The 15,448-nt window shown below is 35.3% G+C and overlaps 1 protein-coding gene across 1 annotated transcript in view; it reads right to left on the bottom strand.

Annotated features, from left to right (window-relative positions):
• LOC144967266 (uncharacterized) overlaps positions 1–15,448 on the bottom strand; it is a 34,263-nt gene that overhangs the window by 2,125 nt on the left and 16,690 nt on the right. The window contains exons 10-14 of the mRNA XM_078904299.1: positions 14,246–14,344; positions 12,912–13,005; positions 8,804–9,364; positions 6,197–6,318; positions 3,134–3,324 (exon numbers count right to left, since the gene is read on the bottom strand). Coding sequence (XP_078760425.1) covers positions 3,134–3,324; positions 6,197–6,318; positions 8,804–9,364; positions 12,912–13,005; positions 14,246–14,344 — 1,067 coding nt within the window. The remainder of the gene's footprint in view (positions 1–3,133; positions 3,325–6,196; positions 6,319–8,803; positions 9,365–12,911; positions 13,006–14,245; positions 14,345–15,448) is intronic.

Here is a 15,448-nt window from a genome sequence, read left to right as displayed (position 1 = left end):
CACTCTTAATTCTCTCTAAAATAATACGGTTGAAAACCTTTCCTGGGATAGAAAGAAGAGTGATACCTCGATAATTATTTCAATTACTGAGGTCCCCTTTCTTTGGAAGCTTGATAGGATGTCCTTCCTTCCAATCCTTTGGGAAGATCCCGTCATTCCAGATTCTCTCAAATAGTGGGTGCAGGGCCTCAGCATTATTTCAGCATCAACTTTTAGAGCCTCCGGTGGAATCTGGTCTGGTCCAGCAGCTTTCTCCCTTTTCATCTTGTTAATGGCACCCACAATCTCTGCTATCGATGGTGGATCACAGCTAATTGGTAATTCATTCCTTGCAGGCAAAATTTCTGGCTGGTTGTCTGGTGGTGGTCTGTTCAGAAGGCAGCTGAAATGTTCCCTCCATCGTTCAGATTGAGCCTCTTTTCCAAAAATAGTTTTCCCATCTTTGTCTTTGACTGGTATCTCTGGTTTCCCATATTTTCCAGCAAGTGTCTTGGTAGTTTGAATAATAATAATGGCAAAACTTTAAGTCCCACATTTGAGACCTAGAATAAGCCGCTCCAATTGCAATGTCCACCTCAATTCAGGGAATGTAGGTACACACGCGATGCCTAAAAGGCTACTATAATCAATTGACAATTGATTCTCTATGACTATGACCTGCTGAGGATATAAGTAAAGAATTGCGAAGCGCATTTAACAAGGTGAAGCCTTTCAAATGAACTATTTTATACGTTCATATTAATTTTATTTTGCACATCTTTTTAAAATTAGAACGTTTCCTCTGTCCAAATAAACGTTAAAAAAAGAAAGAAAACAAATTAATTATGAACTTGCTTTATCAATCTGTTCTCGCGTTGTCATGCAACAGATCAAGGGAGAGAAAAATGATAATATAAAATAATACTATTTTTTCATTCACACTCTTCAGTGAAAGCAGATAAAATTAGCAAAATTTTAAAATTCAGACTTACAGTGGACTCCGGATAAGACGATGCCCAGGGGAACCGTGAAAAAAATCGACTTATCCGAAAATCAACTTAACCGGAGTGTAACCAAATGAGCAAAAACTCATTTGAACAAAGCAAACCAATCTAGAATAAGTATGTCCCTTCATATCGCGCGGTCTTTTGTAGGGGTCATGAGAGGCTCCTACCCCAATAGTCCCATAGAGAAATCAGAATACATAAAAATCGGAATTTGAGATAAAAAAGCGGAATCAACTTACTGTTATTGACTATGACATACTTTGCAACAGAAAATGCAATAGACAATCCAAAAGTACTCAAATGATTAAAAGTAAAAAATGTGTAAAAATGTACAGATTGTGTAAAGACTAAGAATGGGGTCAAATAATAATAGAGAACACACAGGTCCTGGCCGTCTGAGAGCAAAGCATTGAATGGATGGATTTAACCTTGTCAGGACCCTCCTCCCCCCGCCCCCCCTCCCCCCACACACACACCTAATCAAGCAAACGCGCGTGCCGGTACACACACACACACACACACACACACACACACACACACACGGACACAGGGCTAAAATTAAATAGGGAAAGAAGCTGACCGTATTCAAATAATATTATTACCGATTGAAGCCAACATATAATATTACCAAGGTCATTGACCTCACGAATTGGAGTCACAATAATACTAATAATACTTCGGTCAACCCCCCTCCCAAACATATAATATTATCCGACATCAGCAGCACACACTTTGAAGAGACTAATCAGACATATAAAATGTGTGTTGATTGACCATAGGAGATGACGAAATAAGCCATAGCTCACTTTTTTTTAGCTAGAGATTTTTAAAAAAAATTTTCCTCGATGAGAATGCCTTGAATGTGGAATGTATACCAATTAAGTGAAGCGGAAGGGTAGGTCAAGGTCATGCTTCTTGTAAATCGTCGAGACAGAAATAGCTGGTATGCCAATTTCCTATGCGATGATTTTCTGTCGCATGCCTAACTCTCCAAATGCATTGAATCTTCCTTTTCCACGATAGGTTTGCCATTGTAGTTGTAAACTTGACTTGAATTCCTCTTGATAAAATTGATACTAATTAAGAGGGCTATTACATAGGATGGCCTGGGATTAGAACCAAAAAAATCTTGAGCTTGAAGTTGCGACAATGTAAAATTTGAGATGGAGAAATTAAAGTTATTCAATACTGCTCATGTACATTGAACATGGACGTCAGGCAAAGCACCTACATCACATCGATGTGCGCCAATCGTTCACGGATATTCTTAACCACTTAAAATTCTTACTGGTAGCTTTTTTAACCAATGGAAATACTTGTTTATTTGTGATTTTTTTTGTAGCCATGAGTGATAAGAACATCGACTTAAGCGACATCGACTTATGTGGAGTTTTTTTTTTTAACTAATGTTATATAGGAAGAAGGGGGAGGGACCAAGAAAAAAAATCGACTTGGGTAAAAATCGACTTAGGCAACGTCGACGCATCCAGAGTGCACTGTATTTTAATTTTTAGTGTCGGTTCACATTGGCGTGATGCCATAATATTATTCAGAAAGTTGGGCACATCGACATTGTTACCAACAATTATGATATCGTTGCTGATACTAACAAAATGGAAAGGCTTCGGATGGAAACAGTACAAGGATGAACTGTTTCCATAGGAAGCCTTTACATTTCCCCCTATTTTGTTTGTATTTTTACGATCCCAAGCTTCAGACAGCCCCTATCAATATAGGCAGTGAAATCATTATTTGAGTGACAAGAGCACGGCATTAATAATTTTTAAAAAAATTGAGCTTTATATAGAGCAATATCCACTAAATGTGCTCAAACTCAAAGCGCTTTACAAGAGGCCCTGGTCAACAGCAACATTTAACATGTAGGACGGGACATGACGCCTTTAGGCGATATTACAATTATGCGGACAAAGACAACGCTGTTAACGCCAGGTACTCATTTTACACCTGAGTACGGTGAGAGAATGTGAGTAAAGAGCCCTTTCCAAGGACTCAACTATGCGCCGAGCGCGAGGCTCGAACCCAGGACCTTCCGATCCTAAAGCGATTGTCATACCACAAGACCACATAGCCGCACAAAAACTGTGGATAGATAAGTATAATAAGAGCATCGGCTTGCATCGACTCACCCGTCAGTACATACAACGGTGCTGTATTCAAAGCCAAATGGGACCTCGTTGGTTGGGCAGAGATTTAGGTCTCGCCTCAGGCTGTGGCAATATAGGTTAGAACCTTCAACGCTCTCAATGCGCACGATGAAACCGATACCGCCACATCCTTGCACTATCTTCAGCTTGCCCTTGAATACAATTTTCTCGTTCTGGTGAGGGAGATCGTAAGAAATGAACGAATGAAGTTACTATAGGATTCAACTGAAGTCCGAAGCCCGAATCGAATCGACATTACTGTTTTCTTGATGATTCATAAGAAAAAGAGAATTTATATAACGTAGTTAACGCAACACCAACTAAACGTGCTCAAAGTGTGTGTGTGTGTGTGTGTGAGAGAGAGAGAGAGAGAGAGAGAGAGAAAGAAAGAAAGAGAGAGAGAGAGAAAGAGAGAGAGAGAGAGAGAGATGGATAAATAGATAAAAATATACTACTACTACTACTACTACTACTACTACTACTACTACTACTACTACTACTACTACTACTACTACTACTACTACTACTACTACTACTACTACTACTACTACTAATAATAATAATAATAATAATAATAATAATAATAATAATAATAATAATAATAATAATAATAATATATAATTTATTCATCCCAAAAAATGGAAATTCGTTTACAGACGTGGCATACATGGAAATGTATAAACACAAAGTTGAGAATCTATAGCGACAATGTATACATATATAATATATGCAAATGCACAAAAATGTAAAAATTTACAACCAAGAACCAATAGCAACACTTTATATATTAATTTAATAAATTGAGATAGGCCATACCTCTGGCCTTTAGTCCGAACTTGTGTGTGTATATTTAAAAGATAGTATTTAATTTAAATCACAGTTGCGCGTTAAAAATTCGAACACCATAATAATAATAATAATGATAATAATAATAATAATAATAATAATAATAATATAATAATAATAATAATAATAATATAATAATAATAATAATAATAATAATAATAATAACAATAATAATAATAATAATAATAATAATAATAATAATAATAATAATAATAATAATAATAATAATGATAATAATAATAATAATAATTAAAACCGCGCCGACTCCGTATACAAAAAGCTCTAGGCGCCTTTTCAATACAATTACCAATGCTACAATTACAGGTCATAAGCAAAACATGCTTAAGACGTTCATATCGTGAAATATTTATAAGGGAAACTGATTTAAAATAAGTCTTAATATTTGTCTTAAAAATAGCTTCTGAATTGGATTTTCTGAAGGAAATTGGAAGAGAGTTCCAAACAGAAGGAGCAGCATGAGAAAAAGACCTATCAGAAAACTTTTTGGAGCTTTTTTTGAGAGCAGTTAATCGGAGATGATCGCTAGATCTTAAACTTTTGGAAGGAGAGTACAATGAAATAAGGTTGTATAGATATGGAGGAGCAGCTTTGTTGATACATTCAACACAAAGGCCAGCAATTTTGTATTTGAGCTTTTTCAACAGGTAGCCAGTGAAGTGACAATAACATGGGTGTAATATGATCTCTAGCCTTTAAAAAAAAATTAGAATGATCCTAGCAGAATGATTTTCGATGAGCTGCAATTTGTGAAGGAGATAATTTGGAATGTTATGAAAGAAAGAATGACAATAATCTATCCAAGGAAATACAAATGATGAAATAAGATATTTTAGGCCAAAACTATTTAATTGTGAAATCTTACTAAGTTCAAAATGCAATATTTTACATAGATAGTTATAGAATGTGTTTTATCATGGATAAGTCATTTTGAAAGTACACTAAGTTTCCAGCTTTTTCTGAGAAATAGATCATTTCATTGTTAATCACAATTAAGTTGTTTTGAATTAATGTTGTGAGATTCTTTGGATTACAGAAAAGGACTTCAGTTTTTTTTACTTCATCTATTTATTCACAGACCTCCAATTCTTGACAACTTCGATGCAATTTTCCATTGAAGAGACTAGACGATTCGCAAGCGCTGGCTTTGTTGACATATAAAGATATGTATCATCAACATACATATCATTTGATAATTAATAGTACATTGCCTGATGACACTAGCAAGTGCTTGGGTATGGAGAGAGTATAAAAGGGGACCAAAGACTAATCCTTGAGGTACCCCAAAATTTAGAAGAAAAGGAGGAGAAATGTGTCCGTAAACCATAATCGATTTCTAACGGTCAGATAAATAGATCGAAACCAATCTAACACAGTTCCTGTTAATCCGAAAGTTATAGACAAGCGTTTTAGAAGGAGAGAATGGTCGATAGTGTCAAATGCTGCGCTGAGGTCAAGTAGTGCGAGAATAGAAACGTTACCCTCATCAGCAGCACAGAAAAGATAGTTTTGGATCTTTGACAGGGCTGTCTCTGTATTATAATACTGCCTATTGGTAGATTGATTCGGTTCGAATATATTATAGTTTTCTAAATGCCTATTTAATCTGTGGGCGACAATATTTTCTAGTATTTTAGACAGAAAGAGGAGGTTTCAGACGAGTCTAAAATTTTAAAGTTCTTATGAGGAAGGATCGCCCTTTTATTAGAACAGGTGTGGTATAGCAAGTTTGAAAGATTGAGGAACTGTGTCAGTCTGGATAGAATCCTTTATTATCGCTGTTAAAATGGGAGCAAGATGCTCCAGATGAGTAACAAGTAAAGGTTTTGGGATGGGATCAAGGTTACAGATTTTAGGTGTTGAATATATAGATAGATGAAAAATGGATATATAGATAGACAGATAGACAGATAAATAGATAAATAGATAGATAGATAGACAGGCATATATATATATATATATATATATATATATAGATAGATAGATAGATAGATAGATAGATAGATAGATAGATAGATAGATAGATAGATAGATAGATAGATAGATAGATAGATAGATAGATAGATAGATAGATAGATAGATAAATTTGAAAAAAAAAAAGATTTGGTTTTTGATGATGGCAGAGAATATGGAGAGACTTCAAATGACCTGTAATCTACGTTGGTACTCAGGAAAGCTCACCGATTTATTGGCGATTTTAAGACAGGCTGGGGTACAGAATACTACACGTCCTTCAGAACCATTCAGTTGATATGGATCTCCAAGGTCACATGGAAGGCAAGAAATTGTATTTGTCGACGGATCTGTGGATAGAAATCCAAGAATAATTTAGTAGATTTTAACCAATCAAAACACAGGATTTGTGACACACCTTTATTTCCGCTCAGACAAACAAGGATAGTTGTTTACAAGCAATAGGATGAATCAAGATGGCGTATCTCTGCTCTCTGTTATTGTTTTTTAGACCGCCAGTTGTGTGATCAGTTTTCATTAGATTCTCTCAATCGGACTATGAACGTTTGAGGTTACACACAGTTTATGTGTTGGTTCGATTAACGTGATGGATAGAGATCGTGGGCGTTTTACTAAAACCCATACAGTAAATAGTAATACATGAGTAGTTCCCTCGGACAATTCAAAGCGCGTTGTTATGTTTCCTTCCAATACAATTTTATTGATCATGATAAACTTACTTAAACCTTAATTCCAGTCGGAGTTTAGGCCATCTATGATATTGCATCACTTGACTCTTTCTTGTGCTGTCTTCTCCACCTGCTTCCACATGCACCCATCCCTCCTTGCTTTCTCCAATCGTGTTCAGCCCCAACTATTTCTTGGCCTCCCTGATCCTTTTCCTCGTTGGGGATTCCATGTAAGAGCCTGTCATGTGATGTTGCAGGCAGGTACTCTGAGTTATGCGACTTATCCATCCCACTTCCTCTTTCTGATTTGTATATTTATAGGTTGTTGGCTTCCAGTTTCTCTTGATTAGTACATGATCGATTTGATTCTCAGTTCTGTCGTCTGGTGACATACAAGTTGCCTTGTGATAATTCTTGTGAGAGGAGGCTGTTCCCGTTAGCGCCATTCCGTTTATCTGGCAGAATTCACGCAATCTTTCTCCGTTGTTGTTTGCCTCTCCTAACCCATTCTCTCTCTCTCTCTCTCTCTCTCTCTCTCTCACTCTCTCTCTCTCTCTCTCTCTCTCTCTCTCTCTCTCTCTCTCCTTTATTCTTTCAAATCCTGCATTATCTTGCCATACTTTGGCATTTAGATCTCCCCTGATAATCACAATATATTTCTTGTTGCTCTGGTTAGTGCTTCTTGCAGATTTTCATAAAACTGGGGGTCATTGTCTGCCTCATTTCTTTCATTATGTGGAGCATATACTTGAATTATCGTATTTTTAAATACAGCCTTGCTGTTATTATTCTGAAATATATGGCTGCCCATTCTATCTGAGCCTTTTAGGACATTAGAAAATGATGGCAACTCCTCCCTCGTGTGTATCTTCCCTCCCTAGTAGAGAATAACTTCCTCTGAGGAAATTTTCCATTTCCCTACACCAGTCCATCAGCACTCACTAACGCCGAGCAGATCCAGTTTATATCCTTCTGTAGCAGTAGCCCCTGTTCTGTACATGCTTCGTACATTCCAGAATCTTACTTTCAAAACCTGTTTTGGATTCACTTTGGATACAGTCGATCGCTGAGCTTCCTCACGGCTAATACCCAACGACGTCATTCGTCCATTTCTGGGTATCCTCATTCCACCCGGTGAATCGTGTTTCTGTGTCCTAGTTTCTGTATCGGGTTGATTTTTTAAAAACAGGGACATGTTGTCAACCTGGAGCCCAACCTCTTTACTGTCAGGTCAGTGGTTTTATATCAGGGTCTCCTCCCCTTAGGCCATTGCAATTCCCATACTTAAGAATTTATTTTTTTTTTTAGCCTTTCCGTTTTTTAAAATAAGTTTAAAAAAATTCTAGACGCGCTGTTAAAAGGCCATTGATCCATTTCTGGCCATGTTTAAAGATTTAAGTAAGCGAAAAAGCGGAAAGCATAGAGGTGGCTTTAAATAAGCTGAAAACATGGAAGCTACCATAACTCAGATTGGATGTGAGGTGGATGGATGAGGAACAGAGCATATACCACTTGCCTATGGGTTCTGGCTCCTATGCCTTATAATTAGGAGTTTTACCTACTTCCTAAGTCCTGGATATTCGGCCAAGCACACAGTCATCCCCATACACATATGTGAAAACAGGGATACCAAGAGAAGGTGGATGCATGTACACATTAATTCGGGAGAGCCATTTCAGTGGACCTCATGTCTGCAAGAGGGGCCAAAACATGAGCCATTAGATGTCAATGCATCTGGATGGGAGAGGTTGTTGATTGAACACGACCCAGACCCTACATATCCCCTCTTTGAGATCAACCATTTTGATAATTATATTTGTATTTTTCATTTTGTCAATTGTGACCCACCGTCTCAAGGCGGTATTATGTAGGGATGAACTAGATGTTGGAGATTGAATTTACAGTCACACAATGAAACTTGGGGTTAATTTTTCTTCGCTATAAAAGGAAAGACAATCTAATATTAGAAGGTAAAGTTTATCTAAGCCTACCGAAATATAACTGGAGTGAGATAATTCAGTTCTTAATAAAATAAAATTTAATAAGATAATTGTGAACAATCTTTACTGTGACACCATGTAATAAATAGACTGGCAGTACTCTGCGTTTTGGTTAGAGGACAACCTCGTGAGCAATCGGATCTTACCTTTTGGGCAGGGGTCAAAGAATTGCAGGCTGTGGAATTTCTTGCCAGAGGATGATGTTTCATGGTTTGACGGTTGTTGTAATGGTGGTTGCTGCGTTTGTTGTAGTTTAACTGACGTTCTTTGTGTCTGTGATTGTTGGAACTGATATGAGACACGTTTTTGCTGCGGTTGAAAATGAGACGACTTTCTATATTGGGGTTGTTCCATTTGCATCGATTTACTAGTTGAACCATGCTTTGGGTTCAAATTACCGCTTTGTCTAAGGTTGTACGGCGAATCTTGATAAGGATCGTTTTCGGCGTACATATCGTAATCAGCCGGCATTTCCTCCATGGCATCCTCAAAGCAGGTGTCAAGGAACTCTTGCTGGTCTTGAGGGAATTCGCCCCCGGATCCATCACATAACATATCAGTGAGGTACTGCGGTGGTTTAGAGTTGTCTACACAGGAAACGGCACACAAAAGCGTGTCAATGACAGTCTTGAATCGTACCATCTGTTCAGGGGTGCAAAACACCACTTCAGCATGTTCAATCATGGGAATCCTTGTCTTTTCCTTTTCTGTAGAAAATGAAAATTTCTAATAATATTATGACCCACCGCCTTTTTTCAATAATGTCGGATACAGCCGACTTTAACCGATTTTGAAGTAAATGTGACTAGACTTACACAATTTGAGACTTAAGTTGTACGAGCAACTACATTCGTTCTTCTCAAAGAGAATATTATATATGAGTTCAAACAAAATTCAATTAATTAGAGTCTTAAACACACCCCTACCCCCCCCATATATATATATATATATATATATATATATATATATATATATATATATATATATATATATATATATATTCTAAGAGTAATTTCCTTAAACTTCTATAATATTGTTTCATGCATAAGCAATCTTCAGAGAGTGAAAGTGAAAGGAGATTGTTTTTGTCTTTCTATTTCTGGTTGTCATCAGACGTTTTCGGCTCTGCAGTGATGATGGTTAGTAATTGTATAAGAGGGGTTTGTTTCCGTGTCTGCACGTGGAGGTAAGGTTGTTTCTTTTGTTGAGTGTTGCCATGTTTGATTCCATGATGATGTAGAATTTTCTTCACACACAGAGGTTTCAAATGTTTAATGGTGGGGAAATAAGACAGCGCGCTGAAGATGATCCTCATTGCGATGCTGTGTTGTATTTGATGGTCTTATTTTAATATGCCTGCTCCGTGTCATTTGTGTATGTTTTTGAAGGAATATTGGTGTAGATTGTATCTGATTTTGAATGAATATTCGGTGAGGAAATATCGATATGGCATTTCCAGTTGACACGCAATTACTCCACTAGCGACGAAGACGCAAATTTCACACCAACATGAGAGCAAACCGTAATCTATCTTCACCGCTCAAGCTCCGCCAATACTGGACAATGTAAAATTAAGTGTGATCATCTGGAAGACACGCCCCACCACCCTATCTTCAAGACAAAGACCCATATGAGAATGAATAGGACGCGCTAGCCTTATAAAACCTGCAACTTACAACAAGACGGTCTCTTCCACAAAATATCCTGTTTTTATCCTGTTCAGTGGTGTGATATTCATTAATAGGGGATGAGTGGATGACATTGAGTTAACTTTCTTAAATTTCTCTCTGATCTACAGTCTGTATCAACAGTTTTTTTCTGCAAACTTTTATCTCTCTATTCCTGTGAGGTTCAGATGCATGATGTCATTATGACTTGGTTACATGTAATGTGAACATATTTTACAAAACCATGGTTTAGCTAGTTTGTTTATCTAGTGCAGTTCGGTACCTCTTAAGGCCAGAGTATCTAGCATTTTTTTTCTTCATGCTATCTGGGCGTTAGCATTATAAATTATGCTACTTAAAATGTTCATGAGTCTTCATGTATAATGTTCAAGTGGGAGACTATTTTATTAAATATTTTAATGTTTGTTTAGCCCTTTATACTATTTGAACCTGTTATTAGGGCCGACTTTAGACCATATCGCAACCCCTGTCTGAGGGAACTCCAGTCCCGAAGACAGGCCAAGGAAGATTAACACGAAGAAATCTGACGCCTTGTTTATATTTATATCAATCCTAATCCCTTCCTAGTACGGACATAGGAAGAGCTTTCCAACCGCACCATTGCATCAAACGGCACCCTTATTATTAAGACCTGAGAGACGGCCAGTTCGGCAAAGGACCTCAGCTGCCACCAAGCTAAGAATTTCAACAACAACAAAATATTGTGGTTTTCTTTTGTTAGTGCCCAATGATGAATAATAATCATTAAACAAACATGTGAATACTTATCACATTATTTTAAACAAAATAAATCAGACTTAGTTTTATTGTCAATTATGATGTGGACTAGAACTTGTTTTATTCATTACTTATTATATTGTAAAGGTTATATCCTTAGAGAGCTATACGAGCCATTAATCATTGCTGTTTAATATTTCCATGAAATTTGAAACGGAGAAATCATAGGATTTGCAGACTTTATAATTTAATCTTAATTAAATAGGTCGGTTCTGTGAGTGCAGGAGCTGACAACCTATGTGAAACGCTCGCCGGTGTGGAGAATTATTACATACAATTTTCTTAAATAAAAAAATAATCTCCACCTTAAACACCACATTACATCCGGCAATTGCCACGTAACGGGCATGTCCTGCAGACTGTTTGTTCTGACTGTGATAAATCGTTTGTATTTGGATGATATCATATTATGTATGTTTGGCATATTATATATATATATATATATATATATTAATATATATATATATATATATATATATATATTGAATCGTGTTGGATACAAATATGGTACGAATAGTGCTCGACATGTAGCAACGGAGCGAATTATTATTTTAATATTTACCACAATGTTGGAGTTAGTCTACATCGATGTTTCAGGCCTTTTCAGCCATCGTCAGGACTGTGTGTTACATGAGTTTGGTTTGTTGTGTGTTGTTGCTTGTTGAAGTGGTTCCGTAGGTTTGTATTTGATTAGTAAGTGCTTCCGGCGATGTGGGCAACTATTGTACATCTCATTTTTCGTGTTGAGTGTGGCTTCATGGGGGTGTTTGATTATAGTATATATCTCTTCCAGGCATAAGCTACATTGTTTTGATGATGGTGTGTATCCTGTTGCTTTAGATATAATTTTCCATGAAATGTTGTGGTCTAGTTTGTTGCCTTTTAATTTCCAAATATGTTCGCTGAGTTTTGTGGATGTTTTTTTGTTAGTGTTTCTAAATGTTGAGGTGTGGAGGTTGTATCTTGTTTCGAAATTATTTTCCGCTAGTGTCCTACATATTTTTCTTGCTTGTTTGTTTTAGTTTCGGTGACTGTGGCTTGGTAAATTAAACTTGATTCTAAACATTGTTTGTTTAGCGGGGAATGTTCCTTATTTATGCAGTTGCATTTTCTGGTGGGTGGGTTTTGCTCTTGTCGGTGGTTTATTAATATTTTTTTTGTGTTGTGGCTTGAAATTATTTGTTCTATGTTGCGCATACACGAGTAGCTTATTTTTATGTTATTCCTGTTGATAATTTTATGTAGCTTGTGTTTTTTTGGAAAGTGTGTATCAATTAACTTCAGGAACTGCTGTAGCCACCTCCTACAAAGAAGCACTCACAAAAAGCGGATACACACACCATTTGAATACACAGAGGCCGCCCCCCCCCCCTCTCATATAAACCTCAACACACAAGTGAAGAACGCAAAACAAGAAAACGACATATTACTTGGTTCAACCCACCTTTCGACAAAAACGTCAGCACAAACATTGGACAGCAGTTCCTTTCCAATATATATATATATATACGCAGAATTGTGCATAATCTTTCATATTTTTTATGTCCAATTTATAAAACGAAATGTCATTTGTGAAGCGAGAAAAATGTATGCTGCTTTATATGTTTTCTTTATTTCTTTTCTTTTTTTTTTTTTTCTAAACTCAATTCTCCGTGGACTGTGCGCAAGAATATTCGTAGGATCGGGAAAGTTGAGGCTTGGGGTCGAGGTTATTTTGTGGGTTTATTATTTTTTTTATCAATTATTTTTCGAAAACAATCTAATTTGATAAATGAGAATAACACAATACCTTTGCAACGCTTCCGTTTTTGTTTCTCCTTCTCAGAGAGGCCCTCTTCGTCTTCATGATTATCCTCTTTTTGATTTTTAGACTCCTTTTCATCCTTGTTCGAAAAAAAAAAAAAAAGAAAGAAAGAAAGATAGAAAAAGAAAACAAAAGAAAAGGAAAGAAAATTAAAACGTCACTGAAATAATCACAACGCATTCTTATGAACGAATATTACGAGTATTATCTAACAACATGCATAAAAGGGGAGAACAAATTTAAAAAAAAAAAAAAAAAAAAACAACGAAAAAAACAAAACAAACAAAACAAAACAAAACAAAAGAAACCAACAAACAAACAAACAAAAAATAACAACAACAAACAAACAAAAAACGTTTTCGCTGATAGTTCATTCGATTCAAACGAAGCATTGTAGTATTATTGAACTCCAACGTTTGGAATTTCAAACAAGTTCCAAAAAAACAAACAATTGCGCTCCATTTGAAACGCAAATTAAAGAATAATAATATTTTCAGTCATAGTCATAACCTTCCAATGACTTCACCTATTAAACTCATCAAAATTGGGTCTTTTTACATTAACCAGTGAAAATTCAACCCACATCTTTCCAAATATTTGACTTTAAGAATCATCATTGTGATAAAATTACGCTCCAATTCCTTTTTTTTTAAATTCAATATTTAGCAAACCGGATGTGTGCGGGGGATAAATGTTCCCAAACTCCTACATTTATTTTTTTACAAAAGATAATAGGGATTTCTTATAATAATAATAATAATAATAATAATAATAATAATAATAATAATAATAATAATAATAATAATAATAATAATAATAATAATAATAATAATAATAATAATAATAATAATAATAATAATAATAATAATTTAAAAAAAATAAAAATAATAATAATGATAATAATAATAATAATGATATAATAATAATAATCATAATAATAATAATAATAATAATAATAATAATAATAATAATAATAATAATATAATAATAATAATATTATTATTATTATTATTATTATATATTATTATTATTCTGATTATTATTATTATTCTGATTATTATTCTTATTCTGATTATTCTGATTATTATATATTATTATCATCATCATATCATCATCATTATTATTATTATTATTATTATTATTATTATTATCATATCATCATTATTATTATTATTATTATTATTATTATCATTATTATTATTATTATTATTATTATTATTATTATTATTATTATTATTATTATTATGCTATAGACTAGTGAAATCGGGTTTTACACAAAACGAAAATGGTATATTAAGTTTGCTTTAAGCACCACCTACTTTATTATTGTCTTGATAAGGTATGGCACAGAAGGACACACCTGCAGCCGATCGGGGCTCCAAAAAACAAATATTGTCAATGTCATAGGTTGCAAATACCTGGAGTAGAATTGCAAACAATAGGATTTAATAGTCTGATGTCACGTCCGCCCAGCAACGAGCAGCTTGGTTCTAAACAAAGAAAATCGGTACTTTTTATTCTTCATGCTGGCTAGAGCTTTTTCAAATGTCATGTGATTAGAATGTATAAAAGTCAAAACATGATCAGATTTATAACGTTTTTCTCCTCTGGATAAACGTTTATGCTCGTCGGAGAAGTATTTCATAAGGGCTTCCGCCATTTTCCCGATAGTTTAGAACCAGTTACTAAGTTTCTATGCGTCATTACGAGGGAAGTGACTGTTGAAGCCCATTACAAACAATTGAAACAATAGAATTGTATGTTAGATTGCAATTTAAAGTTCTTAGTATATCTGTTTTTTAAAAACATTGTTATCACATCCCATAATCGCATAATATTAATTTGTATATATTATAATAAAGAGGAAATGCAAGTGTTGCTTGAAAGTAAAAAAACAACTAAAAATATGAAGTTAATGTCCAAATTAAGAATTTGTAAAATACTCATATTATTTCCATTATTCTAAGTAACAGTGACTTAGTTCTGATATGTTTCAATTTATGACGTATCTAGACATACAACGAAATTCACGCATTCAAAGAAAACCCCACTCAAAAAACACTACAACACCAATCTGCAAACAAACATCTTCAAGTACTCATTTGCACCCAGCATTATCAGAGACTGGATGGCATGGGACGCTCGTCCCACATCATGTGTGAACACAAGCGATCTAGACTCACCTTCAAGCGAAGATTATCGAACTACTTCAGCCTTAAATTTAAATTTGAGCTTTTATATAGAGCAATATTCACTACACGTGCTCAAAGCGCTTCACAAGGGGTACCTGGCCAACAGCAATACTTAACATGTAGGACGGGACAAACGCTTGTTAGGCGATATTACATTTTTTTTTCTGACAGAGACAACGCTGTTAACGACCAAGTACTCGTTTTTACACTTGAGTACGGTGAGAGAATGTGAGTAAAGAGCCTTTTTCCAAGGACTTATCTGTGCGCCGAGCGAGGCTCGAACCCAGGAACATTCCGATCCGAAAGCGAGTGTCATAACACCAGACCACA

The sequence above is a fragment of the Berghia stephanieae genome, chromosome 3 (genome assembly GCF_034508935.2).
Source record: "Berghia stephanieae isolate SIO BIC M18660-M18661 chromosome 3, UCSD_Bste_1.3, whole genome shotgun sequence".
In the NCBI taxonomy this organism is placed as follows: Eukaryota; Metazoa; Mollusca; class Gastropoda; order Nudibranchia; family Aeolidiidae; genus Berghia; species Berghia stephanieae.
This window is presented reverse-complemented; position numbering and strand designations above follow the sequence as displayed.